Raw genomic sequence first — 27,272 nt, 5'->3', positions numbered from 1 at the left:
CAGCTACATCTACTGCAAAAATTTCAGTAGACAAAACAGCTTCAAGGAAACGGAGTGAGCTGCAGGAGGAGCTGCAGGAGACTCTCTTAAATAGAGTCTAAAAATATTATCAACAGACTCGGCAAATTCCAAGCAGACAGCACAAAAGCCAAACTCAGTTTATACCTGTAGATTTTCAAAGGCAGTAGTGTGAAAGACATCCCTTCAGGTCTTGACCACTATCAAGAAATTGAAAAGGTGGGAGACTAACAAAGGCCTACAAGCAATTTTTACTTTCACTCACATGGCTTACCAAACAAAATTGAGGATTTAACCCCGTCTTACAAGGAAGCAGTGCTCACAGGTTGGGTGCCAGTGCGGGCACTTCCATGGTACACCACAGAAAAGCCTGATCTATGTAAAGGCACCTGCCTTAGGACTCCAGTTCTGAAGATTTTTAAAGGACTCCACATGTATTGTCAAGCCAAAAAAGAAATAAATCCCTTTTTCCAGAGTATGTTTTATTTATTTTAACATTACCAACATGCAAGCCTGCTCCCCACCCCTCTCTCACTCAAAGAAAATATATATATAAATCTGAAACAAAACTGCTCATATACATCCTCACTGGTAGCTTAACCTTTCTCCAGAGGCTGGTGGTAAAGTGTCTACCTTATCCCTCCTCTCCTTAAGGAGGGATATGTGTCTCCATGTGTCTAGGAAGGTCTAGGAAGACCTAGGAAGGTCTGTACACGAGTATTCAGCTCTTCTTTGTGATATTACAATGCATTTTAACCTTTCACAATTTGAAATAATGAAATTCAGATTTTACATTATGCAAAGCAACAGAACCTGCCTATGATATCATCAGTATACAAACTTTCTTCACCTTTTTTTTTTTTTTTTTTTAAGTTTGTAACAGTATTAAAAAGTGTAAATAATAATGGGAGACTGATCATCCTTCCGTAGCCTTAGAGAGACTTTTACTGACTGTACATCAATAGTATGAATAGTAAGAAACGTCCTTTTCAGTTTTCAGACCACAAGCACACTGCTAAGCACCCTTTTCTTTTAAATCACCTTTAGTCTTTTATTTCATACAATCTGCTCAATGGTTTCAAGTCTGTGAAAACACTCTAGCTTGTTGGCATTACCTTTCTACAACAGGTCATGACTGCTGTTACAGTCTTAAAATGCAACTCCCCTGTGCAGAGTCCAGGCGTCTTTCCACCTCTCCAGGTGGCTTTCAGAGGTTAACAACTACGATTCTGTCTAATTCCAGTTCTGGACTCGGCAATTTGTTGCAAGTTGAAATCTAACTTTCTAGATTTGCTGTTCTCCACCACTGTATCTGAGAAGACAAAGCAAGAGACAAGAGGACTGATGCCAGCTAAAGAAGAAATTATGCAGGCTCTCTTCTTTCTCCTAACACTTTAAGAAAATCTAGAAGTTGATTTTTGAACACAAAAGATGTATGTGCTTGCAAAAAGACTGCTCGGTAGGTGAGATCAGGAAGGAGCACTTAGTGGAGATTTGATTCAGCAGCCCCGTTGTGTTCAATTACTGCCATATTTGTCCACGGAGCCCAGTCTCAGAATGACTGTGCTCTGGGTACACGCTGCAAGTCAAGGAGCTCGACTGAGGGCTGACTGCACTGACAGTTTAACATCACCAGCACGAGTAAGACATGGAACAAAATGCATTTCCTAGGCTGAGAATCATCTCTCTCAAAACCTAGTTACAGAGCGTAATCACATACACAAGTATTTAAATGGGATACCCCCTTCGAGCTGCAAGCAGGTGCACCTTGCCAACAGGTAGCTTTGCTTCCTTCTTCTCAAACACCCAACCTCTTCATGCAGCTTTAGCCCATGCCAAGCAGATGATGCCTGCAGCTGGGTGCCCCATGGCCCTGGGTTCCCTCCGAGATGCAGGCAGAGCACCTTGTCCTGGTGTGCTGTTATGGCAGGCATCACTGGGTGGCACTGTTAGACAATCTTCGCTTCCTTTGCAGGGGAAGCAATACGCTCTCTCTCCCCCCACAACCACAGATTTTTAACTGCTGGGAGTTCAGCTGTGCAGCTTTTCAAGGATGCTGTTGCAAGCAGCAGCAGCAGCACTGCTCTCCGACAGCCTCTCTCTCACTGCAGCACACGCTGAAATAGCACCTCTTCCTCAGAAGATGTGAAACCATGCACTTACCAAAAATTTCTTTGAGTACCGTAGGTGTACAGCACTAAATTTACAAGTCCTCAAATACAAAATAGTCACCCCGAAATTCCAACATCGCTCCGTGATTTTTTTCTGTCAATACAGCAGCTGCCCAGACCATCCTAAAAATCTGCCATCTGAAGGACCACACGCATTATCAGTGTTACACGGGCACTCCCAACTTTGCCCTGTCTGCACTGAAAAGTCCATTTTGCCCAGCTAAATAGAGAGAAAACACTCATTATGTATTGTTGTGCTCATTAAGACATGTCAACTGCTAATTACTGAACTTGGCCAGATACCATACAAAGCAAAGCTCATTATAGAATAAAAACAAACTACCTAAATACAGATACATGAGTAGCAATTATATAGAATAATATTCTTCACAAATTAGTACATGCTCAAAAATCCTAGTAATATACATATTGAAGAAGACCACTCCTGATTAGCCCACACATTTGGTCAATAATTACCCCAAGTTTCATGTAGATTCTTTACCTTCCAGCAAGAACAGCAAAGTTATGTAATATTACAGGATAAATACAGAAAATTAGAAGCCAGTGCTAAGATAACAACCTCAGAACTTCAAATACAGCTATTATGTGACTAAAAGCAGATTTGACTCATGGCAAAAAAAAAAAAAAATCCAACTCTACAAAGATGTGTGAGGGTCAGAAGTCAGCTGCTGTATTTCATTATTGCAAACAGTATAAACAGTATAACACATTTAAGAATAATGTTCAAAAGCTTATGTAGTGCCATTAACTGTTTGTATCCACCACGTTATACAATTCTGTAAGCATAATCAACAGCTCTGCTGAAATAGCATCCCTTCCTTTTCAAAGAAAGAGGATAGAGAAGAGGTTGAAAAATGACGTCAAAATATAACACTTTAACCAATTACAGGTTTTCAGTGCTGTGCTATGCAGAAAGAATTTGGAGTAGTCACAAACACTAAATTTGGAGCCATAGAGACCTCATGACACAATACCTCTGTGGAGATGGAAATGAGAGTTGCAAACGATGTGGATGCAGCAGGCTGGGTCACCCAAGGATTCCCCCCCACCTCCCACAAAAAGACACATTAGATATCATGCATGGCATCCGACTTCCACAGAAGGAAATGGCAGCTCCTGAGTGACTGAAGGAGATACTCTATTAGGACTTTGTTCTCAGCCTCTTGAACTTCACAGGCTCAATTACTTTCTATTCCTGAATTTTGCTCTTGGGGTTGAGACAAGCCAGAGCTGCTTGGAAGAGAAGTCTAAATGCAACCACTGCCTGCCTGCCTTGAACTCATCTTGGCAGAGCATCTCCCCTCACACCTACCACCATGCCCCAGGCTCCTGGCAGGAGAAGAGCTGAAGGCCATGGGGTGTGGGCCTGTTGGGAATTATCATGAACAAACCGACTTTGGAGAAGCCAGGTTGTATGGAAAGGACAACTCCAAGAAGGAAATCCAAAGCCCACTGACATAGGCTTTCCAAAAATATTCACGATCTGTTAAAGCATCAGCTTTCTGATGCTGCAAATCAACCTCTACCACAGCCTCGTCCACACTGCATTGGGCACTTGGGCGTCTCAGCGTTCAGGAGGCCGAACGCGCTTAGCGGAGTCATGGCAACCTGAGGAGCCAGAGGGCTGCCAGCCTTAACTTAACCCAAACCGGTCGTTCTCTGTTCATTTCCATGCTGTCACAGCCTGGCAGCTAACCAGAAAAGCCAACCAAAGCCAAGGAAGCAGGACTACCGAACAAGCACAACATCTGAGCTGCTGCCCGCAACGTACTGCTCGGCCACAGAGCATGATCCTGAAGGCCTGGCACCATGCAGAAGCTTGTTTTTTCTTCGCTCTGTCAGTTTGTGTGTAAGAGTTTGTATTTTGCTTCAATTAAAATAAATAAATAAATAATAAATCTCAATGGTTAAGTGAGCTGAGGGTTATCTGTTTTATCCTGTTCTCCCCATCATCACACGCACACAAAAGAGCAGAGCAGAGTTGGAGGGGGGGGAGCAGCAAACCCAAAAAAAATCCCACACCATTCTGGGAAAAAAAAAAAAAAGTCCTCCTATTAGCCATCTCCAAACTTGGGATCTGCCCTCTGAACAGAAACGAATGCCATATCAGGACTGAACTGTGAGGAGTCCCAGCCCAGCAGCTTGCACTTGGACACCAACACGAGCTGCTTTACCCTCACTGCACAACGCCCTCATTAACATCAAGTCAGTACTGTGAAAAGCAGCCTTTATAGGGTGCTGAAAGTATTTTTCATTTTCTAATTGACAAGCGCATTTCTCTTCTGCCTTACACTCATGTTGGTCAAACCCACAAGAACTTGACTCAACCAAATTGCCATCGAGGACTACGGGGCCCCTAACGGGATCTGCTCATGAAGTGAAGATTTCAGATCTATTAACATACATCCACTGAGGTCTGATTTTAAATTACAGACACAGAGAGAGGGACCACACAGACTGATATCTTGGTTTTACCTAAAAGTAACAGGTTCCCTCTCAAGGCACAGCTAGAGAGCGCTGGCACCAGTGCCAACAAAAGCTGTGCTCTGGGCAGTTTCAGTCTGATCCCTCTTGGCTTCTTTACCTCTTCTCGCAGAAATAGGATAAAAGCCTACACGAAAAAATTCTAAGAGGCTACGCTGCACGCAGACATTATTCCTTTTATTTTAAGGCTCATGCAAACATCAGTTCTTCACAGAGAAAATTACCGAACTGCACAGTATGACTAATGGCCCCGGCTGAAGAAAGCATTCCAGCTTGCACTCAGCCCCAAGCACGCACTCAAGGCCCGGTGATACGAAGAGGAACTAATTGTTTTCCTTCCTCGGGATTACTGTCAGAGAGAGTGCAGGGCATGCGATACATTTCCAATTCCACTTGACTGACTTAAATGGCCAACACACGAGCGACAGTAATGAAACTCCCACTGATGTGGTGCCTCTCCCTCCCCCCCCACTGCAGGCCTGAAAACAAGTAAATTAGGAGCCCACGGTGATAGGCCTCTGCTAACATTTGATGGGAATTAATATGTTCTTTGAAGCAATTAGCAAGCTAAGAGAGGACAATTAATCAGGACTGGCAGTACGAGAGCCTGAGCACATACGTCACCTTATGCAACTAAATAAACTGGCTTATTTCAGGGAGTTTATAAAGGAGCAAAGCACCATTTTTTATTGACATTTCAATACATACATACATATACATATTTAAAGGATATAGAAGTCATTCTGTGAAGTGTTACCATCCACAGATTGTGGTTTCCTTCCTTCCACAGCCTCTGAGCTGCCAGCCAGCCTCCTTGGGCACAAGCTCACATGGAGTAGGACTTAACAGCACACCTCACCCCTTTCCTTTCCCCCATCTGCTACCCTGTCCAGCTGGAGGTACCACACCACCATTAAGCAGGGTGAGGGGCCAGTGGCCTCTCCTAGGGCAGGAGTTATTTTTTGGCTAAGAAATTGGCTTTTTCACCCCCCTCACCTTGGTTTTAGGAAAGGAATGACAGGAGCAGGAAGAGTCCTCAGGCTACTGCAGGGAACACCTCTTCCCCTCCACTGTCTGCTGTCTGTTTTGGAGACTTGCACAGGAATAAAAATGCAAGAACTGCTAATTTCAAAGAAGACAAACACTAATATAGTCAGTATTTTGAAGTTTGGAAACACCTCTAATATTTTTTTGCCTACCTAAGCCTAACACATCATGCCTCAGTACACAATCAGATCAGGGAGGGAAATGGAGTCATACTTGTACCTTTAAGTAATGTCCAGAATACCCCCATTGGATTATGTACATGTATACCATCTACTCTTATAGTCCTGCAAGAAAAATAAACACCCTAATATCTATCACATCAGCTTTTTTTCCTTTAAAATGTCTATTCCAAACTCTGTTCTCCTTGCACAAACATTCCTGAAACGCACATATCACTGTGTGCATATTATTTTTAAGTGATGTTTTTCTCTGCATTTTAGCTACAGCTTTGTCCATCACTTGACTCACCGCAACCAAAATCTCTACAGCAAGCAGCACTACCTTAAACTTGAGCTTGCTGGACCACTGGGGGACAAGGAGGGGGAAGATGGGTTGGAGTTCAAGTCCTCTGACACTCAAGCAAGTGAAGAAGTGGGGATACAGCTGCTCAGGTTTCATCAGCTCATCAGCTGCTGCTCTAGTCCTGCCACACTGCAAATTAAAATTCATCCTGGAGAGCTCAAGTGCTGCTTTTGCTCTGCGGTCACTGCCCCTCTGCTGAGCTCACTTATCTGCGCCCAGGGCTTCAGCAAAGGCAAACCTCAAATGCAGAAAGCTGGATCCCATTCCATTTTGGGTTTGAGAATTGTATTTTAAAACGAAGAAAAAAAAAAAAACACAACATCTCTATGTGCTCTAAATCCATACCTGAAAGATGGGACAAGTTTATCCTTCTTCCTCCAGTACTTGGACTTCCCCAGACAACAAGGCCCATGAATAGGAGAAAACGCTTATTTCCCTTTTTCCCCATAAAAAGCATTTCCTTCTGTGTATATAAAAATATGCATGTCAAATAAGCTAGCTAAGTGCCTCACGTACATCCCCTCCTCCTCTGACAATATCCTTTAGCCAGTGGATGTGTGGGAGCAGTGAGCATCCAGGAGGACACCACCACCACCCATATCCCCCTCAGCCCTACCTGCCACCGAATGCACATCTACCGCCAGCATGAAGCATCTCAAGTTCCATCCAACTCACATGCCAACGCTTGGAAGACAAGGAAATTAAAATCTATTCTCCCCTCCACTCGCTTCAAAAAAAGCTTTTAAGTTCCACTTGAAAAGAAATACAAAGGAGCCTTCAGGAAGAAAGAAGGAGTAGGTGGACAGTTTAAAAATTCAAGACCAAGCCTGCAAGGGGAGTTTTGAGACATGATTTCTTCAGGAAGCGAGAAGCAGGTACGATGTTCCACCTTTGCATGTATTCTCTTGATTTTGCAAGCGCTGTCATCTCGTCTGCAGGGAAGGGTTTCTCCCTCCTCGCCATGCCAGCAGGAGGCTGATTTGCCGAGCGGGTGATGTCACCTCCAGGAATCCCCCCCAAGCCCTGCCAGCTGAGTCTTCCCAGTAACTGAGACGCTGCCTATAAATAGGCACCTGGGGAAAACACGGGCAGTTAAGGAATTCTGAGGAAAACAGTAAAATGAGGAAGGCTTTAAAAATATATATTTTCAGTGAGCCCTTCTAAAAAGAGGAAAAAAAAATGCAGGTAAGGAGAGAGACTGCTTCACATCAGTTTGCTCAGAAGAAACCTGCCAACAGTGTTTCGTCATCTTTGCACATCAAGGGTTTTCAGATTCTTATCAAAAGGAGATAACCACCAGGAGAACGCCCTCTGCCACGCGATAACTCTACAGAGCCCAGCACCCAGATTTGCTAAAGTTATCTGAAGGGGAAAAGAAGATGAGCAGATACAAGGTCAGAGTCATATAAACGTGTTTCTATTACACAAATCTGCTATCAAAAACAAGTCTCTGGCAAACACAGATATTGCATGCCAAGTGACATTATCCCATGCTTCACAACCTCACAACACAAAGATTTCTAACTATGAAGGCCTCGTTTTGGAGGGCCCTGTGCTAATTTCCTACCACTGCATACATAGAATCAGATGTTCAAAAATCCTCCCATGTAACTCCTCTGGTGACTACACATTGCCATTAAGCACGCGATGTTCGCAGTGGGACTGACAGCAAGTGCTGCTCTCAAAGGAGATCAAGCAAACCTCGACCAGGAGCACCTAGGGCTTGGATGTGCAAGGATACACCAGCTGAAGACACAAAGCATGTTTGAAATACGCATCACATTTAAATAGGTATAATGAAGTATGTACCATATTTAAGTCATCTTTTTACATCTTGCAAGCGTAGCAAGTACTGCCGGTATGTAAAATCCTATCGGACGTGAGCAAATGCCCTTCACTTAACATGGAGAGCACTGGATGTGCTCCGGGAGGGATTTGCAGAAGGGTTGGTGTGCAGAACCCAACACTAAGCTCTGCCTGTGCTAGTAAGAGCACACCGCTCGCACTTCAGTGCGAGTCTTATTTCAGATGCATATAAAATATTTACAGAGCCCGAATTTACAATACTGAACATTATTACTTCGGGTTTTCAGGGAAGTCAAGTCCCATCTCCAACGCCACCTGATGTTACGCACGCCAAATCCCTTGGTGAGATACCTGCTGCGCCTCACACAGCCAAAGCAGAGAGCGGTGTGGGGAAATAAAGAACAGACTATCATAAACCAATTGTCTTAGCGCAGAGAAGGAAGAATAACAAGCCAAATGAATTAATGAGTTAGTTTAAGAGCACAGTGTCAGGATAGTAAAAATATCCTCTTTAGTGCTGTACTGAATAGAGGAAACAGCTGTCTAAATATTTGAGTTTTTCTGAAAAATATTTAGATACTATCATGAACAGCAAAGCTAATACTTTCACACACTGAAGGACTGACCAGAACCAAAGGGAACCCTAATGGTGACGTTAACAAATTAACAAAGCTATTTCCACTTGATGAAAACTGCCTGATAAACTCGTGTAGGTATTCTGTCAAGGAAGGAAATGAAATTAAAACGCAGTGGGCTAACGCAAGTCACTAAATGAAGTAGTCAGGTCTGCTGAAACCGGCCTTCTTACTGACAAACTGCACTGAAACAGCTCATTAGAGGCCTCCTGTCACTTTATCATTTAAGCTTCATCTCGATGACTGTCACAAAACAGATCTAGGGACTATCTGGAAAAACCTTTCCGCTATTAATTTTACTCCTAGCAGTGAGATAGACTTCCAACGTAATCTTTAAATCAGTTGAAGAGGCAGCTGCAAGAAGCATTGAATCATATCCACAGCAGAGATACAGAAGCCCCACTGAAGAGAAAAGAGAGGCATTGAGCCTACTTTTCATTTCGTGCCAAAAAGTCACACAGACAAGTCACAATCAACGACAAGCAATAAAACAAGCACTGGAAGGCCTTTGTGCACAGGGTTTAATTGAGTTTGATCAAGGTTAGGCAAATTTCGGTTAAAAACATGTGCTGCAGGAGTAGGAGGGAAGCAAAGACAGAGAAAACCAACCCGGATACCACGATGCAAATACTCGTGGTGGTATTCAGGCTACTGATGTAATTGGTTAAAACATTTTCCAAACAAGATGCACCCTTCTCAAGTAGCACCTGAACAAGGAATTAATGATAGCAGCCTAGCAACGACACTGTGCTAATTTATAACAACCACCTCCTATTAATCACTTGGAATGCATGTCCCTTATGCATGAGGCCTCTTACCTTGATTTCCTTGAGACCGATGCAAATGATCAATGGCCTTAACATTGAAAGCCAATGTTTTGATTTTGTACACATGGCCATCATCAAGTGCGACAGAAAGACACAAATTTTGTATTTAGAACATTTTGATAGTTAGGCCCTTATCGTGTGACAAATTTGTAGGAATACAAGAGTTTCAAAATGTTAGCTTCTGCACCTTACACAATCAGTTAGAAAGCCAATTTGTTGTCTGAATGAGTTTAAGTATCATCATTTCACTTTTATGCACTTGCCTCCATCCCCAAGGATACAAAATCACTTCACACAAGACTTAGATTAATCTCCCCTCCTTAACTTGCTTTCTCTTTTTGAAAAAGCACCTGAGTTGAAAGCAACTTCACTGAAATCAAAAGCTAATCTCTAGTAAAACTTGTTTGGTTTTCTTTTTTTTTTTTTGGTAAAAAAAAAAAATAGAGCTCTACAGCTTCTATAGAACAGCTCATCTCATTCTCCCTGAAATTGTCTTATCCTCCCTTTTGTGTGCAAGAGATGAGACATTCATTTCAAAAATAGCAACTACATTTAAAAAGCAAAAGTCATTAGGATCTATAATCAGGAACTTTATTTCCTGTGATGTTCAAACATAACTAATGCTTTAATCTACTGTGCTGTTGTTTAAGGCCAGTGGGGGGAAAAAGGAAAGAAAAACCGTCTCTTACTCATCAGTGCAAGCAGCTCCTAGTAGAAGTCACAGAAAAAAGGGAGTACACAGCTTATCTGTGTCCAGTATTCCACACAGCTGGAGAGATGTGGACAGGAAAAGAAAAAAGATAAAAAAGCCCTGCGATTCCAGGTAGCACCTAATTCTCCAAAGACGCTAGTTAGCACAGGCTGGCTGAAAGAAGCAATCTTGCCAAACACAGATCAAAGGGAAGCCTGCTTTTCTCTGTATAGCAGCTGCAGGGCTGGGGAACGTGCCCAAGACTCAGGTAGGTCAACCCTACGGAGACGCACAAGCCAATTCTGAATGTGCTAGGTCAGGCACAAGAAGTAATTTAGCCACTGCAGTGCCAGGTCTCATGTAGGCAAATTTACCTAGCCAAGGAGCTAACTCTGCATCGACTCAGATGGGTACACTACAGCCTGCTCTACTGTTTTCCTCCCTTTAGGTTGGTAAACTAAACGCTTCTTATGAATCCAAGACTTGTTTTAAAGCCGCAAGCTAATCCTCATATAGTCATTTTCCTAACTTTGAAATGCACCTTTAGATAAAACTGAAAAACATCCAAGAAATAATCACTCGGTACTATTTAGAGAACATGAAAAATATCCAATTAAAGCATTTGCACACACACAGAATCCAGAAGTACATGCTGTACTCTTCAGAAATAAAAAAGGAAGCAATAAAACTACCACTTGCTTCAGAACTTCAATTCACTGCCTAGTTGGACACAGCTTTACCAAAGCTAAAGGGACAACACAATTCCCAATAACCTTAAATCCCAAGACCAAAGAATCTGTATAATAAAAAAGAAATAAAGGAAAACGTAGAAAAGAGGCATATTTTATTGTGATAAATTCAATGCTAGATTGACCACAATGAATATGGAGCTGTTTGAGTGTGCATCACATTAGCTTATCAAACACAGTTCATAAGGCACTGGAAAAAGAAAGTGAGAATAATAATCTTTGTATACAAGCATATAATAAGTGTTAATAACATCTTAAAGGCAATATTACTAATGCTAATGCTAGGTAGATGAAAGACGCTGCCCTACTGCACAAACATCAAAAAAAAAAACCAACTGAAAAAGCTAGATTTACGGTTTCGGATTCAGTCAGTTGCAAACAGTCTTGAGTTATACAAAGAGAAAACCGCAGCTGATCATTTTAACACAGAACGACAGGAACCCAGGACTCCAAAATACCCTCCAGCAGTCGTCTAAGCCTGTTCCTCCCAGCTCGCAAGGTGTGCTCCACTGCTTCAGCACCGCAGGAGACAAGTGAAGCACGAAGACCCTTCCTCACTCCAGGAAGGGAACATTATAACAAGACAAGGATTTTTAATACAAAAAGCTGGGGATGGACTAAAAAGGCTGAGAAGCCCTGGCTATACCAGCCCCTGCCCCCAGGGCAGGCTCTGGCATCTTCAGGGCACCTCCGTACCTCTCAGCAGAAGCACCCAGGGCAGCTACATCGGCAGAACCAGATATCCCTGGCTACGTCAGCGCAGCTCTGAGGCTGAGAGCACAGGCTCTTAATGGGGTTAACTCACCCCTCCGCTGTTCTGAGTCCAGCTGAGATCTCCTTTCCTGTGCTGCACCGTGGCGGGGGGTGAGGGGCTGCTACCTATTTAGGTCAGCTTTAATTTGTACATCTTTGCAATGGTGTCAGTGCATCCATCTGTGAGCCTCTGGAGAGCGTCCTTCAGTCCTAAAAACATTTTCAGTGCTGGAAGATTTCGGTTCTGCATAATCTAAGATCTCCTCCACTGCAAATTAAAACAATTTGTTTTCATCTCAGCCTCAACAGAAACGAGGCATAGAGTTGATCTCCTTCTTCCTTACACCATCTTTTCACATCACTGAAGATTTAGGCATTCCCCAAGCTTTCAGTTTTCTAGGTTAAAGAAACTCAGAGCTTTCAAATTTTCCCCAAAGGCTGAGTTTTTCAAGTCTCCTATCCTATCCTCATTGCTGCCGCTGAAACCCTGCCCCCCCCCGTCTACCACATACTTCTTTATTAAGTATAAAACGGAGAGCAAACACACAGCGCTAAGCACAATAGGGTAGTTATCTCCTCGGCTATTTATCTGACGTGTTTATCAGCTACACGGCTCTAATGAAATCTCAGCGCTATACACACTGCCCCTAACAAACTCAGTCTTTGATCCACTGCAATTCCTGGGTCCTTCCTGGCCAGGATGCTGCCCAGCCCATTTATTTTTGTGCATTTGATTTCTCCTAAGTGTAACACTTTACAGTTGTCTTTATTAAATTGCGTCTCATCGATTTCAGACCATTTTTCCAATTCATCATCTTTAATTCTAAATCTGTCCTCTTAACTGTTTATAATCCCTTCCAGCTTTGTCTTCCAAAACTGCTCAAATTATCCCCGTTGACAGTAACAAATGAACGATAATGACAATATTGACTAGTAAACAACCTGAGCCAGCCTCTTCAGGAATTAACTTCATAGTCTGACAGCAAACCACTGAGCTTAGCTCAACCTTTCAGCCTAATTTCTCGGTGGACTGTGCATTGCCGGCCGTCGTGCAGGCAATGGAAAGAAATAATTTCTTCAGCGGCTGCATTACTGAGCTGGTCTCATCCCGTCCCTGTGAGCACTTCTTTCCCTCGCCGGGTTTGTTGACACACTCCTGAATGCCAGCATTACTTCAGCGGTCGGAGTCTGAACAGGGCATATTTTTAAGTGCGTGTGCCTATTTACTGTCCTAAAAACATCCTTGCGGCCACAAGTCGGTAATTAAGCAGAAACCGAAAAGATATCTGGAGAAGTCCCTATTTAGGAATGGGGCTGACTACACGAGCTGCCGACTCCTTGCCAAGTTTTCAGATGTAAGGCAACTCTCCTGAAACCATGCGCTCCCCCAGATGGGACAGAGGGGAGGGGGGAGAAAAACCTCCCCAAACGCACGAAAGACACAGGTGATAAAATTACGCTAAAGGATCCATGCACTCGAAATAAAGCCAGAACACATCTGCGTAGATCTGTAGGCTATCCTCTTGACTGTGGAGCTATTTCATATTTGTGAAGTTACCCAAAAAAACAACTTACTGTTTAAGGCCAAAAATAGCAACTGATCTTCAGCCTGAACACCACACACGCTTCGTAAACAGAGATGAAAATAATTTTATTTAATGAAAGACCTACACCTTCAACTGGAATTACTGAACCTTAGAGGGAAAAAAAAAATAACCTATATAAACAAACTGCAGTTTAATCCACCAAAATTCTGTTGTGTCAGCAGGCTGCTGTAACATTATACAGATCACTTCAGTAGGACAAGTGCCAGCCTTTTCAGAAGCTAAGCATATCTTCCTGTTGCTCTATTCTGCACATGAACGCTCAGCTCTTTTTTTTTTTTTTTCAATGCCTATTATTGGTACTATTTCTTACCTCAACAATGCCCTGGATTTGCTTCTGGGTTCAAAACAGGAATAAGGTGAGCTCAGGGCCTTCCCTCAGTATCCCCCTCCCTGCGATTCCCTGCGGAGGACACATTTGGGCTCCTCTCCTTCACCCGGGGGAGCCCGCGGGGGAGCCCAGCCGGGTGGCACTGCTGGCCATCACCCTAGGGCAAGCTGCAGGCACCCAGGCACCCTGCCAACACCACCCCTGAGCTTCTTGGTGTTGGAAAACACGACAAAACTGAGCCTGGGCAAGGGAAGAGATGCTAGGTGTCATGTCTTGTCCCGAGACAGAGTCACGGTGTAACCAGAAGGCCGATGCAGGCCTAGGAAGCAGCCTTGATCTTTGGAAGAATCACACCAGTATTTATAACAACCTTTGTACAATATCCCTATTTTATAATTTGAATTAAGTGTTGTGCAGTTTTCCCCTCTTTCATTTAAGAGGGGCCAAGGGAGAAAAAATAGCAATAGGGCTGTTACATTCTAAAGCGAGCAACACATCTATAAAATAAACCCTACTCCTAAGGACAGCAATTAAAAACTCAGTTTTATTCATAGACGAAGAGAAATGTACATTCCCCCTGCACAGTTCACATATTGCATTTTCTATCAATTAAACACCAAAACATACGAGGACCACCTGCTAAATAACTTCAGGTCATTCAGGCTTCATTTCCCGTAAGTGAACTACAGCAATATTTGATATATTCGCAATACAACGCATCATAATGAAAGTAAGCTTCTTTGCAAACACACTCCGGATTTCTTCAAAACGCAGAACTACGAAACACAGTCATGGAAGTTGGCAAATTCATTTCAAAAGGATGTTTTTAGGTCACGTGAATCTTGCCACTGCCAAATTAAGTTAAACTCAGAATAATGATAAAACAGGAAACACATGAATACTGCCTTCCTTTTCAATGGTTTCTATTTCTTATCACTACACTTCTGCTTAACGAGGTTTGAAAGTCCACTTGCAAAAAAAAGCTAACAGCATGCTTCTAGTTGAAATATTTTTTTTTTCTACTCCCAGTTTTCAAAAGCTTCATTTTAATTCTTTCCAAGTAGTCACCTTACCAATCACAAAAATCACAAGAGCACTGCTTCTTCTTCTCAACCAGCAGTTGGAATTGCATGAATTATTCAGGTTTTATTGAGCACAGCAAAGACAAGATCTGGTATTTATGCAGACTGAACAACAAGAGAGACATCCTGAAAGAAATGCAAACCCCACCTTTAGGACGGAGCCAAGCTTCTTCATTCATTACGTGCTTCATGCAAAGGCTCCCTCAGGATGCCACTACGAGAGCCTGGCCTTTGCACACAATTATGAAATGCACACGTTAAAACACCAAGCAGAAGGCTTTCACCAATTTGAGATGTGGCACCACATTTGTACCCCGAATCTTCCTCCTCTCCCCTTGCCCCCATGCTGTGAGTGAGGGCCAACACATGGGGCTGCATCCCAAGGGCCACATTCTCCTCCTTCCAGCTCTGTGACCTTGCCAAATATCTCTACGCCTAGAAAAAAGGAAGCAAGGGGCTCTACTGAGGCCCCATCCAACCTGCTGACTGCATGAGCACCCATCTCAGCACCACAGCACACCCCACTCGATGCCTGGCAGCAGCTGGGTGGTTTTGCTGTCATCGCACCCCAAGGAACCACTTCACAACCAGACACAAAAACAGGTGAAGGAATAAGACAGGTGTTTCATCCATACTTCTTCCTGCAGTGTCAAGAAAAACCTGACCACCACCAACCCGACAAGTTACCACAGAAAACCTAGCCGACTTTAAAACACCATCTGAAATGTATTCATACCGCACTAGTAGACATCACCAGTTCTATCATTATTCTTTTGTACTTCAAAGGGAAGTCAGTGACTAAAGAACAGGATACAAGAGGTTCTCACACCATTGTAAACCCAGCAGAAAACAGTACTTTTGGTCAGCTGCCTTGTGAACAGCCAAGTATCTTCGTTTTTGTTTCATTGACTTAGGAATTTCATACATTCCTGTGCATCGTTTCAAACATACGAATCATGTATAGGCTCTATATTAAAACTAATCCTAATGAGGTACAAATCATTAGGGCTAATGTAACTTCTGTTCAGCCTGAGTCATTTGGAACCCTAAGAAGAGCATTTGATGCAAAAAAGCTCAGCCTGGAAGGACAGGTCTGTATTCCTGAAAAGCAAAACTAAGAGAACTTCATGTACAAACTCGTGAAACCTTCCCATTCATTTAAGAACTCAATTGGCTGAGGATGTTTTGCTCAAAACTTTAGGGGGAAATTGCAATGTGCTAGAGTGGTTAATTTCTGCCTCTACCCATTTTACTAACTGCAACCAGGGACAGAGTCCTCAATAGTGAAGCTTTTACCACCTGTAACTTGCAGGAATAAAACAAGCAAACATCTAGACTATTATCATGAAACCGTCAGACTTCCTTGTTTGTTTACTTCTCAGTGACCACATTTATTTTTTTTTTCTTCCTATGAAAAACGGCAGATAAGAAAAGTTGAGGCAGGAAGGAAATGTCCACTCTTCAACCTCTAACTCGACGTCTTCAGGATTACAGAAGATTCCTAGGAACAAAGGGACCAAATGCTCCAGCCCTTAAAAAGTGGAAAAAAACTTCCCTGGGTAAGGCAAAAAGCATTTGGGAAGCCATTGGCTTCTAAATATCAGTAAGAGAAGCATGTCTGCCTAATTCAATTTTGCAGCCCTTTGAGCCATGCTATAGGCACTGCAGCTGCTTGTCTCAAGACTCCAGATTAAAAAAAAAAAAGAAAAGAAAAATGTGTTCCCACCCACAAACATGGATTTGGATCCATTTCCAGAGCCCTCATTTTTACTGCTGCGTTCATAAGCGGTAGGAATTGTTTTTAAAAGTCACAGTAGGCTATGCTCTGCACATGGCTAGAGAAAAATGCTGCTACAATACTGTAAGAAGGATGTGTAAGGCAACTTCCCTACCTAGAGACAACTGCTGCTGTGCAAGCACAGCTCTGCATCACATCAGGACTTCCCAGCATAGTGGGGAGGTTTTGCTGGAATTAAAAAAAAAAAAAAAAACACAAAATATTGCATTTTCATTTATTTCTTTAGTGATTTTAGAAAAACCCTTACCACTTCTTTCATATTCTTCATCTTTGGAGAATATTAAGTTTCATACATTGGGCTCAGTGAGTTAAAGCTGAAGAGTTCAACCCAATGAAATCTTTCTGAAGAAGTTACTGCAGATTTTCAAATACACAAAAACCACTAAAAGGGACAAGAAATAGCACGTCCATAACAAATAGAGCCCTATACTTTATGTGCTCCAGATGTGATCTCGAATATTCTAACAAGTCTGAAAATCCCTCGTTTTAGGATAAATATTTACGAGTAGTAGTTACTGTGACTTTTGCCTGGCATCATGGATACAACTGCTGCAAGCCTGGGCAGTCAGTGAGCAAGCAAGCCACCGGCAGCATCATCTCCTCTCATATCAGGTCAACAGCACCCAAGACATCCTCGGCTGGCAGGTGACTGGTATCAAGTCTTTGAGAAATGCCGGGCAGCCACCTGTTATCCCTGCAGAAGGACAGGTGGCTGCAGGTTTAAAACAGACTTCTAACAAGTTACCATAAAACAGAAGGATGTCACAAATCAAGCAAAGCAAGGAAACGGCTAGCAATGGTTCCTGGTGTTTTATAGGAGAAAGATTAAGCAAGAGGATGACAGATTTAAAATCAAAATAAAAAGAACCGTAACTCTTTTATAATCAGCAAGGCTTCACGAGCTGAACAAGACCTGGCAACACTACCAGAAACACATCATTAAGCTGCTGAACAAGCACTTTATACTTGGCTTTAGGCAAGACCCTGAGAAAACAAGCCGTCTTCTAGCCTTTGTGAGAATACGTTGAGGGCTGTATCTTCCTCACAGCCAAGACCCCACATCTCTTAGTTACCCTCTCAGCAGAGCACAGAGCAGCAAATGAGACATCAGCAGGAGGAAAAACTTCTGGTCCAGCCCTGCTCCTATGAAATGACAACGCAACATACTTCAACCTTTTGCAGATGTTTGCAAAAGCTCTGCGCTTAAATCGTTCAGAGGGGAGGCTAAAACTCTTACAATCCCTGCTAGCTTCTGTAAGCCATCAGATCATACACTTCTGGAAAAATAACTAAGCCTTTAGGAACAAAAATAAGGAAGAGAAGTCATGGCATCGCAGAGTTTAAGAGTCCAAATATAGTTAATTAGCCTGCCTCGAGACCACCCATGCAGGATTTTGTGATTTATTTGAGAACTTGCCATCACGGAGAAGTAAACCCTGGCTGGCCTCTTCAACTCATTTAAAATCAAATACTTCATTTTCATAGAAGCTAGTCGAGATCATTTACCCGCAGCCATTTAGAGGAATTGTTTAGGTTAACAGAGATAAGGCAAACAATATTTACCAGTCCTTAAGTGAATTTCCTCGGCCCTCTGTAAACTGTTATGCTTACCCGATACATTAAGACAGGGCTGCCTGCTGATACAGGGGGCAACACAGCAAACTCTCGTGTGGCACATCTAAAAGAAGGGGGTCCAGAGTCACACCAGGAACCAGGTTAGTGAGTAAAAAAAATAAAATAAAAGAAAAGAGGTTGCAGCTGCCATTTTGATAAGCTGACTCGATAACAAGCCTATGGGATGGGAAGACCCGACAGCAAACTTGTCATCTTTCAGCGAGGAGGCTTTCTTGCGAGAAGCCCACGGGGACTGCTGGGGCTGCCGTCGTGCCTAGCAGGCACCGCTCTGCCCTGCTGCATGGCCAGGCTGTTTCTTCTTCCACTGCTACCTGTTGGAGAGCTCTCATCAGCTCTTAGGCGAATTAAGAGCACAGCGGTCTCTGCACAGCTGAAGCAAATACTTTATTAATAGACAAGAGTGAAGAAAGGTCTGGTTCCGTGCATGGCCAACCCGGGATGCTTAATGCTCAGGAATACTGCTCCTGCATGAAACACTGCAAAACCTCCACAGGAGTGATTTACACAAACACCCACAAATATCCCCTTCAGCGTACTTTCAGATGACTGTAAGGTCGCCCAAAATGCTGGTTAATGCACAAAATGATTGCAACTTAACAGCAATGCAGAGAGAGAGAGAGAATCCCACCCTACACCTACACAGTCAGCCCTTTCTACTTCATACCCACATCCCCAGAAGGACAACACTACTGTCAGCCCAGCTCAACTACAACACCCATAACAACTCGTCCCTATTTTGCAGTGACCAAAATGCAAGCAGTCTCCCATACAGTATTTGGTCTGACTCCTTGTACGTGTTAGGACTAGGTGTTTTTCCAAAAGCCTCCTGGCACCAAAGCTCCGTGAATGCCAACCTGTCAACACACTTTGTTTTCATTGTGTTTCAGATCATGTCACAAATCAACACCGTTCAGTTAAGAATGAAAAAAAAAAAAAAAATGAGAGACAAAGTGGAAGGAAAGATAAAATAGGACAGGGTTTCTTCTCTGGACAGGGCCACTCCTCTAAGCCAGCATCTCCAACCCACAGAAGGATTTTTCCTGCAAACAGATCCATGAATCTTGGTAGCCCTTTTCAGAAGTCACACACTTTACAAATAGCAATTTCAACTTCTACTTGAAAAGTAAAACTCCCTTTTTTTAATTGTTGTCACCACCTCCCAAGGAAAACATTAAAGGAAAAGGTATTTATTAGTTGTCCTCCTTAATGCTGTAAATTGATTGCACTTACAATACTTTCTCCCTTAGAGGAACAGAGAGCAATATATGCTGGATGCACAGGTCTTCTATGAATTTATTGTAGATTTTCTTAAGGGAGAAAAATCACCACAAGCGAGTCAGATTCTACAGAATAATCACTTTGCCTTAGGAAAAATCTATATTTAAAAAAAAGACCTTTCTCAAATTTTAAGAGCCTTTTCAGACGGCATTTGCTGTAATTAGTCACTGCTATATAAAAACAAAGTACCTATGAAAGACTGCACACTATACCAGGATCTAACCAGTTTTCAAGGGCTGTGATACTCCATGTTTGGCTGAATGCCTAGGAACACACTCAAGGTCTGAGGAAATACCAGTGATGCACACAGCCTTAAGATACAGCAAAGCCTTCGGGGAGTTCAGCGACTGCTCACCTGAGCCACTGCCTGAAGGAGACATGCTGCCGTTCAAACCTACTTCCCAGTGCCAGAGAGACTGGATTTGGACCAAGTTAGAGACATCAAAAACAAAAGCTGCTGTGAAAAAAAAAGCAACAGACTCTAAATATACATTGCAAACCTTCAAATATTGTGCTGTGAGCAGCTCAACTGCTTTCCATCCTAAAATGTCAAGTAAAGTTAAAAAAAAAAAAAAGTAGCAAGTTCCTTTTTTTTTTTTTTTTCCAATTGGAATAAAAATTAACTGTGACCATTCTGGAAAAGAGATTTGCTACTGAAAACGCAAGGACACCTGAATGTATTTAAAGTCCAGGCTTCACTGCAATGATTCAGACTCTCATTTAAAGATCAACCCTTGCTTCTGTTCTGGAATCCCGGCTGGGGAGAGCAGGACTGTGTTCCTAGAGGATAAAATACGTGCTTCGACTTAAGCAACAGGCAAAGCGGGCGTGTGCCAGACCAAACTGCTCTGTCACACAGGTAGCACCAGACACCACTATTTCGAGCAGCGTTGACACAACAGATTGAGGCACCGGGCTGCAACTCAAGAGGCCAAAACACTGCCGGTTTCCTGCAAGACCATGGGAAGGCTGCTGAGCACATGTGGACTTAGAGATATAAGAATTTCTTCTGTATTTCAGAGAAGGTAAAGAAAAAAACAACAACAACAAAAAAAAAAACATAATAGCAAAATACAATTTCTGTTGTCATTTACTTTGATGTGCAATGTCACACAACAAACTCCAGTAACTAACCGCGCGTTTTCAGAATTTGCTGTGGATCCCAGGGTGTGTTAACTCCCACCAAGGCCACCTGATCCATTTCTCCTTTCAGTAACTTGTATTGAGAACAGGAGGAGGATTCCAGTATGTAACAGAGGAGCTAGAAACAGAAAAATATAACTTTCCCCCTTCTCACTGGGCTTAAAGTGAAAACAAAACACAAAAAAAGGTAGAGAACAAAACATTTTATTGTCTATTCTTTCCCCTCTTCCCCCTTTCTGAAGTTCTCTCTCCATGCAACACTTCTGTTAATCTCATGGTCCCTCAATAAAGCCCCAAAACGCCTGAAAACCCAAATAATACTCCATAAACAAAGAAAGATGCTCACAAGAGTTACTTAAATATGTATTTGAATTTTTAATATTTTAAATCAGGTCAAAATAACCAATGGCTATACAGGTAAGGTGAACCCTAATTACCTATTCCATGAGCCAATAACTTAACCACACAGGGATCAAACAAATGCAAGACCAATAACAAAAAGGTCTGAGTGAGGTTAAACATCAGATATGTTTGTAACACCTGGTTCTTTTTTTTTTTTAAGCCCTTACAACAATTTCTGGTAGATTTATTGTAAGAAAAATAAAAGTCCATATTGGATTGTATTCTGCACAAGAGGAAATTAAAAGTGATTTATGAGAAATCTTCCTGACTGTTTTACAAGGCATAGGAAGGAACAAAACCAAAAGAGAAGCTAAAGGAATATGACTGACCTCACTGAGATTTCCTCCTGGGAGAACAAGTGGGCTTGCTTCCACTATTCTTTAAGAAAACCTTGAGGTAGTTTATGTACATCTCCATCAAGAGATGTTTTGGAGAAGGGAGTAGACTGCTAAATAAAAAACTGAAAAATAGAAATTTCTCAGATGGGTGAACAACTGTTAGGGAAGGCTAACTCCACAGACAGGGAGTGAAGACCTGGTGACTAAGGCAGACACGAACAGAGAATCTCTGAAGGAAGACAGAAGTCAGATCACTGTATATCCAGGCATGACTTGTTTCTATTTATACTTATCTTCTCTTCACTGCTTCTTCTTCTTGCATCATCCTTCTTGCCATAAAACCTGAGCTGAATTAAACAACAATCAGCATCTGCAAACTGGTATCTAAATTCTCGGCCTTTCCACAGAGGGAGTGGTAAGCAAAAAGCATGCTTCATTTGGGTAGGAGTTACACCAAAGCACCTAGATTTTATAAAGAAAATTGCTAGATTACAGGAGAGAAGGGAAAGCCAAAGATAAACATGTCTTACACAGATAACACAGAGCATAACATCTAGGACCACCCTTAATTCCAGTGGAAAAAGAGGGACTTGGCTGCACAATTTCGGACTAGAAGAAAAAAAGCCAACTCCGTATCTTCTTGCTGTGGGTACTCCTCTCGTGCCAAAGGACTAAAACCACTTCCAAAAGCCTCATTGCAGAGCTCTACACTCCAGCCGTGTCTGAAAGATCCCCAGCAAGGAGCAACCCAAGAGCAAAGTTTTGCCTATCGCTGGGTGGGCACATTCTTTCGCACTGCCTCCTCCGGGGCAGAAAACAGATGCCTGGCAATCCAGTTACAGGAGAACATCATCTATTACTGCCACCAAATCCTCTCCAGTTTCACGCCCTGGACTCCCTCCAAGATATGCCCAGTTTAAAATATGAGATTCAATTAAATGAGTTTGTAGCCAGGTTTTAGAAGTTTTTTTTCCGTGAACTTTGCCCTGCAGGCAAGAAAGATTACAGCTGTAGTAGTTTGGGGCTACGTTATTGCTTCCCGTTGGGCCAACTACCAAGGTCTGAAACAAGGAGCTTAGGCTGCTGCTGTGAACGAAGCTTTTTCAGTCAGGTGTGACACCAACTGCTCACAGCTCAGGCACAATGGGAAGGAGACGTATCGGCCTGCCAAGCCCCGAATTTCCTTTCCATCCTGCTCCTCCTGGAAATAACACAGCTGGGCAATAACCCATAGGTCAGCCCCAGCCACCTGAGGTGGCTGTCCGAGCACAGAGCCCTCGCCAGCAGAGCAGGATTTATCCCCTGCTGCTCAGTGCCCTTCATTGGATCCACAAAAACGTTTTGGAAACTCCCTGGTACAGAGTTTGGCAGCTTCAGGAGGTGCTTGAGGGGGTTTGAGGCCTGTAAGAAAGCTTCGGGCTTTGCACGGTTGCTCCTTCCTCCCACCTGCCTCAGCAGGAAATCTTTTAAGCATCCACATGGCAAACCTCAGCCAGGAGGTCAAGGGGTTTGTATTTGATTCATTTTGCCAAACACCTTAGGTAAAAAACAAACAACAACAAAAAAAATCTACTGTAAGAGACAAACCAGGAAGTAGACTTGAAAGGCGAAAATATTTAAGAATGCTTCAGCGTGTGTATATGTAAGAAGTCTTACAGTAATCACGGTACTGTAAATATTTCAAGTACCCAGATTACAGAAGTTGACAACATGCATTCCAGTCATCAGTTTTCTTGTTCAAGAAGAAGGTTATGACATTAGACAGGCCATATTAACAGAGGCTTTAGAGCAGCAAGGTCACTAAAGCAAGAAAACATCCTCTTTTTCATCAAGTCCAAATTTGCATACAAAGAAAAAGAGATCCTGTACAGCTGTACACAATTTTGGTTGGTTTTAGATTGCTTTGTTGTTGCTGTTAAAAGGAATCAAAAGGCATTCATTTGGGTTAACTTGGGAAGAAAATCATTCATTTTCAGTAGGATTTAGCAGCCTGAGACTTCAGTCTTTTCTGAGGTGAAAATTTCTGAGGTGAAGAATGCAAGAATTTTTCTGAACTGTTAAGGTCAAAATCTAGCTAGTATACAGCACAAAGCATTAATGCAGTTGCCTGTATGAGACCTCCCAGGCCACACAACTACCCCCATCATTTCCCCATCTAAACTGGAAGTCAAGGGCTGAAAAGAGAACTGGTGGGTTATCAGCAGAAAGCCTTCAACCTCTCCTTTACACACGGGTTTGGTTCTGGTTAAGAGCACCTGCTCCTCTCACTACACCACCAGTACATGAGAAGTGCATTCACGTGCACTGACCGAGGATGCTGTTCCACCACAAACACACCAGTAATGTGACGGTATTTGCAGCTCAATAGGAACTGCTCGGATGCTGGCTATTTCCAGTTCTGAACTAAAGGTCTGACTCACCTGCTAATATCAGTAACAGCTCTGTACTGTACTACAGTACTGCCAGGTACAAACACATAGCCTGTTTTCTTCTTCAGGTATCTTTCAGGAGAAACCAGCCACTCAGAGACTTCTACAATGCAATATGGATGCACACACATGAATAAATAACCCTGCTCTCCAGTCCATTTATCATACTCAGCACTCCTCACAAGTGAAGGTCACATCAAATGAAAAGATTTCTCCTTTGAACTACTCACACGTAAAGTTGCCTCTAAATAGCACAGTTCCAAACGAGAGCGTGCCAGGGTGAGCCAGTACAGAAGTAACTTTCTTCTTTTTTAATTCAAAATATGCAAAAGCAGAGTCTCCTCAGCTTGCAGGAAATATTTACAACGTTATTAGCATTCGCAGATGGAAGGCATCAGGATAACCTTGTGACAAGGGCTGATGAAGACAAGGGAAGGTAATTCAAACGCCACTTGTGTTTTTCCCTAGCTCTGAGCGCTATCCTCTCTGACCGCTGCTGAGCACTGCGCCAGCAATAAATTCAGCCTGCTCTCTCCCAGCCTCCTACAGCACTCAAAGTTTCAGAACTAATCCAGCCTGCTCTTCCCTGGATCCCCAGCCTACCGAAACTTCCAGAAGACTCATCCCTCAGTAAATGAGTCTGACAAATCTTGGCAGGTGCTCAACAACAAATACGACTTTGCAGGTCCAGAAGGTGCAAAAAAATTAAAAAACATTTCTTTCAACAACGACTCCTGCAATAAAATGGTTGCCATATATTATTCCCATGCTTATAGACTACTGTTTAGAAATGCACCATTACGATTATTTTTTTTAAATAAGAAAAGCTTTTTTTTTTAAAGACTGATGCTCAGGAGGCAAGGTGAACACCTTGAAATGAACACTTCTTACCAAAATAATCCATGACGCTAGATTAAAAAATTCAGGCTAAGGTGATTCATTCTGTAGTTAAAATGCAGTTGTGAAAGGATTTTGTAGCACTGTCTGGCTAGACACGCCATCTGATCCCACTGACTTCTCACGTTCACTCAGCTGCTGTGCGCATTAGAAGCGTTATTACTGCCACCAACTATTTTCTTTGAACAAAGACAAAACTTTGCACCTTTGAAGACAGGTTTTTCTGTGCTAAACCTTTAGGGAGGCAGTTAAAATCCTAGCCCTGTATCATGGCACAGGAAGAATCCACTGCCCTCACACAGCCCTTTATTTTGGGGGAATCACTGTGGAATCGGGGTTCATCTTTGCACAACTTCGTTACGTTCACACTTCAGGCAACAATTTTGGAAGTCCTGCAATACTCTGGTGAATTTTTAATACTTGCTGATAAAATTATTTATCTGAAGGAGTTGATTACAATTTCAGATTAAAAATGGCCCAAGTTGAAGTCAGCTGTTAACCTTGCCCGATATATATATATCACCACATCAGGAAACAGATCAGTTCGCTCGAGAAGTTTTTCATGATTATAACCCACAGAAACAATTTCCTCCAGTACAATATTTGTGACTATGACAGGTGCCCACTTCGATAACAAGCCTTCTCTTGGCACAGCCTCTACCTCAACAAAAGAAGAGGGCATTAGTGTCAAAGCAATTTAGGAATAAATGCCTTGCAGCATGGCTAGAAGAAAGACTACTGGAATATCCATTCATGCTTACCGTAAATGTGTATATGCCATTAACAGCACCTGATGGTTGTTGGGCTTTTTGTTTTGCTCTTCATTTCCACCTATTCAGAGCACCTCCTCAGCTCTTCTTGGGTGTTCAGTTGCCAGGTTGCAGTACCTGTGTTCACCCTGTTGCCTTTTTGATTTGTTCAACAAGTACCTTTACGGCAACTCTTAACATCCTGAATCCCTCTTTGGAGACCAAAAGATTCCCCATAGCAATGACTCTTCTGACATACACTTCTCTAATAACAAATTCCTAGGCCAAAGACGTATGAGCTGAACTAGCAAATCCTTTGCTGGTTCTTGTTCTGTATGTTGCAAAGACAGTAAATGTATTTAAACTTCTTTCATATGTTGTCCCATTTCTTATTATACAGTATGATCTATACGAGCACTGAGGCAATTCTCACTTCAAATTACAGTATCTGAATGCCTATCATTTTCTTCCAATATATCTACCTAGTCAACTGCACAATGCAAGAAAGCCATGTTTCCACTACAACAACAAAAAAAGGCTATTATCCAGATTAATTATCTAAGAATTCCACATAGAGAACTTGCTCAGAACTTCTATAAGGGTAGTACCAGTAACTTCACTTAACACAGGTTTGATTTTATGTTTATACATACAGTACTCAGGTGTTTCCTAACTAGCCCTGCATGGCAACGTGTACCTTCACAGGGAAATAAAAAAGCATGAGAAAGCAGCAAAGAGAACTTCAGATCTGAAAGACAAAACCTTTTCCATTATCACAATTTTCAAAGCTTTTTAACTGATTGACAGCAATCTCAGTTTTAATCTTCATGCCATTATGAAAAGATCAGATGAACCAAAGACTAGTAAAAGATAACAACTTCCATCCAGTAATTGAAAGAAAACGGACCTTTCTGGCCATCATGTCAGAAGCCTTTGTAATGACTATGAAAAATTCACATAAAAGCTTTTTCCAACTTCTCTTAGAGTTGCCCAAAGCAAACTACAGTGGACATACTTCCTGCTCCCCCTTTCAAGTTCCACAAAATGTTGGAGCTGTCAATGCTTAGAAAGTTCTGAAACTCATCAAAAGTGGTCTATGTAAGTGTTTTGCCAGTCACACTACCATCTACATATGGATGTATCAATTTCTGTAGAAATTGAGAAATAAAATTTGATTCCCCAATGCATCATATCTTGGTATTACTTCAAAGTAAGGATTTTATGGTGGATCCTCATAATCACACAAAGCATTCTTCCTGTAGAAGATCTCATTATCAGACACAACTGTTCATTTTTAAAGGAAGAAAGATTTCTCTCTCTCATGTCTGGTCAAAAGGCCTGTGAACGGATAAACTATGCTTCAATTATCCGTTTAAAAGAGCTCAGTGAAAGATGATCACAGAATCATTTAGGTTGGAAGGGGCCTCTGGAGATCATTTGGTCAAGCCCCCTGCTCAAGCAAGGCTACCTGGAGGAGGAGACCCAGGACCATGTCCAGAAAGCTTTTGAGTATCACCAAGGATGGAGACTCTACAGCCTCTTCAGGCAACCTGTTTCTATGTTTGACAACACCCTCAGTAACTCAAAAACATTTTCTTGGGTTCCCCTGAGCCTTTTTTTTTTCTCCATGCCAGACAGCGCCAGCTCCCGCAGCCTTTCACAGAATCACAGGAGAGATGCTCCAGTCCCTCGGTCATCCTCATGGCCCATTGCTGGTCTCTCTCCAGTAGCTCCACATCACTGGTGTACTGAGGAGCCCCGAACAGGACCCAGTACTCCAGGTAAGGCCTCACCCATGCTGAGTAAAGGCAAGGATCACCTCCTTGACCTGCTGGCAATGTGCCTCCTAATGCAGCCCAGGA

General features: G+C 42.5%; 1 protein-coding gene across 8 annotated transcripts in view; it reads right to left on the bottom strand.

Moving 5' to 3' along the window:
* PPP3CA (protein phosphatase 3 catalytic subunit alpha) overlaps positions 1-27,272 on the bottom strand; it is a 190,696-nt gene that overhangs the window by 151,319 nt on the left and 12,105 nt on the right. The window contains exon 1 of one of the 8 annotated variants that reach the window (XM_027457172.3): positions 6,880-6,925. The exons of the other annotated variants lie outside the window; for them this stretch is intronic. Coding sequence (XP_027312973.1) covers positions 6,880-6,910 — 31 coding nt within the window. The 5' untranslated portion in view covers positions 6,911-6,925. Of the gene's footprint in view, positions 1-6,879; positions 6,926-27,272 lie in introns of those variants that run through there. 8 annotated transcript variants of the gene reach the window in all.

The sequence above is a fragment of the Anas platyrhynchos genome, chromosome 4, assembly GCF_047663525.1.
Source record: "Anas platyrhynchos isolate ZD024472 breed Pekin duck chromosome 4, IASCAAS_PekinDuck_T2T, whole genome shotgun sequence".
Lineage (NCBI taxonomy): Eukaryota > Metazoa > Chordata > Aves > Anseriformes > Anatidae > Anas > Anas platyrhynchos.
This window is presented reverse-complemented; position numbering and strand designations above follow the sequence as displayed.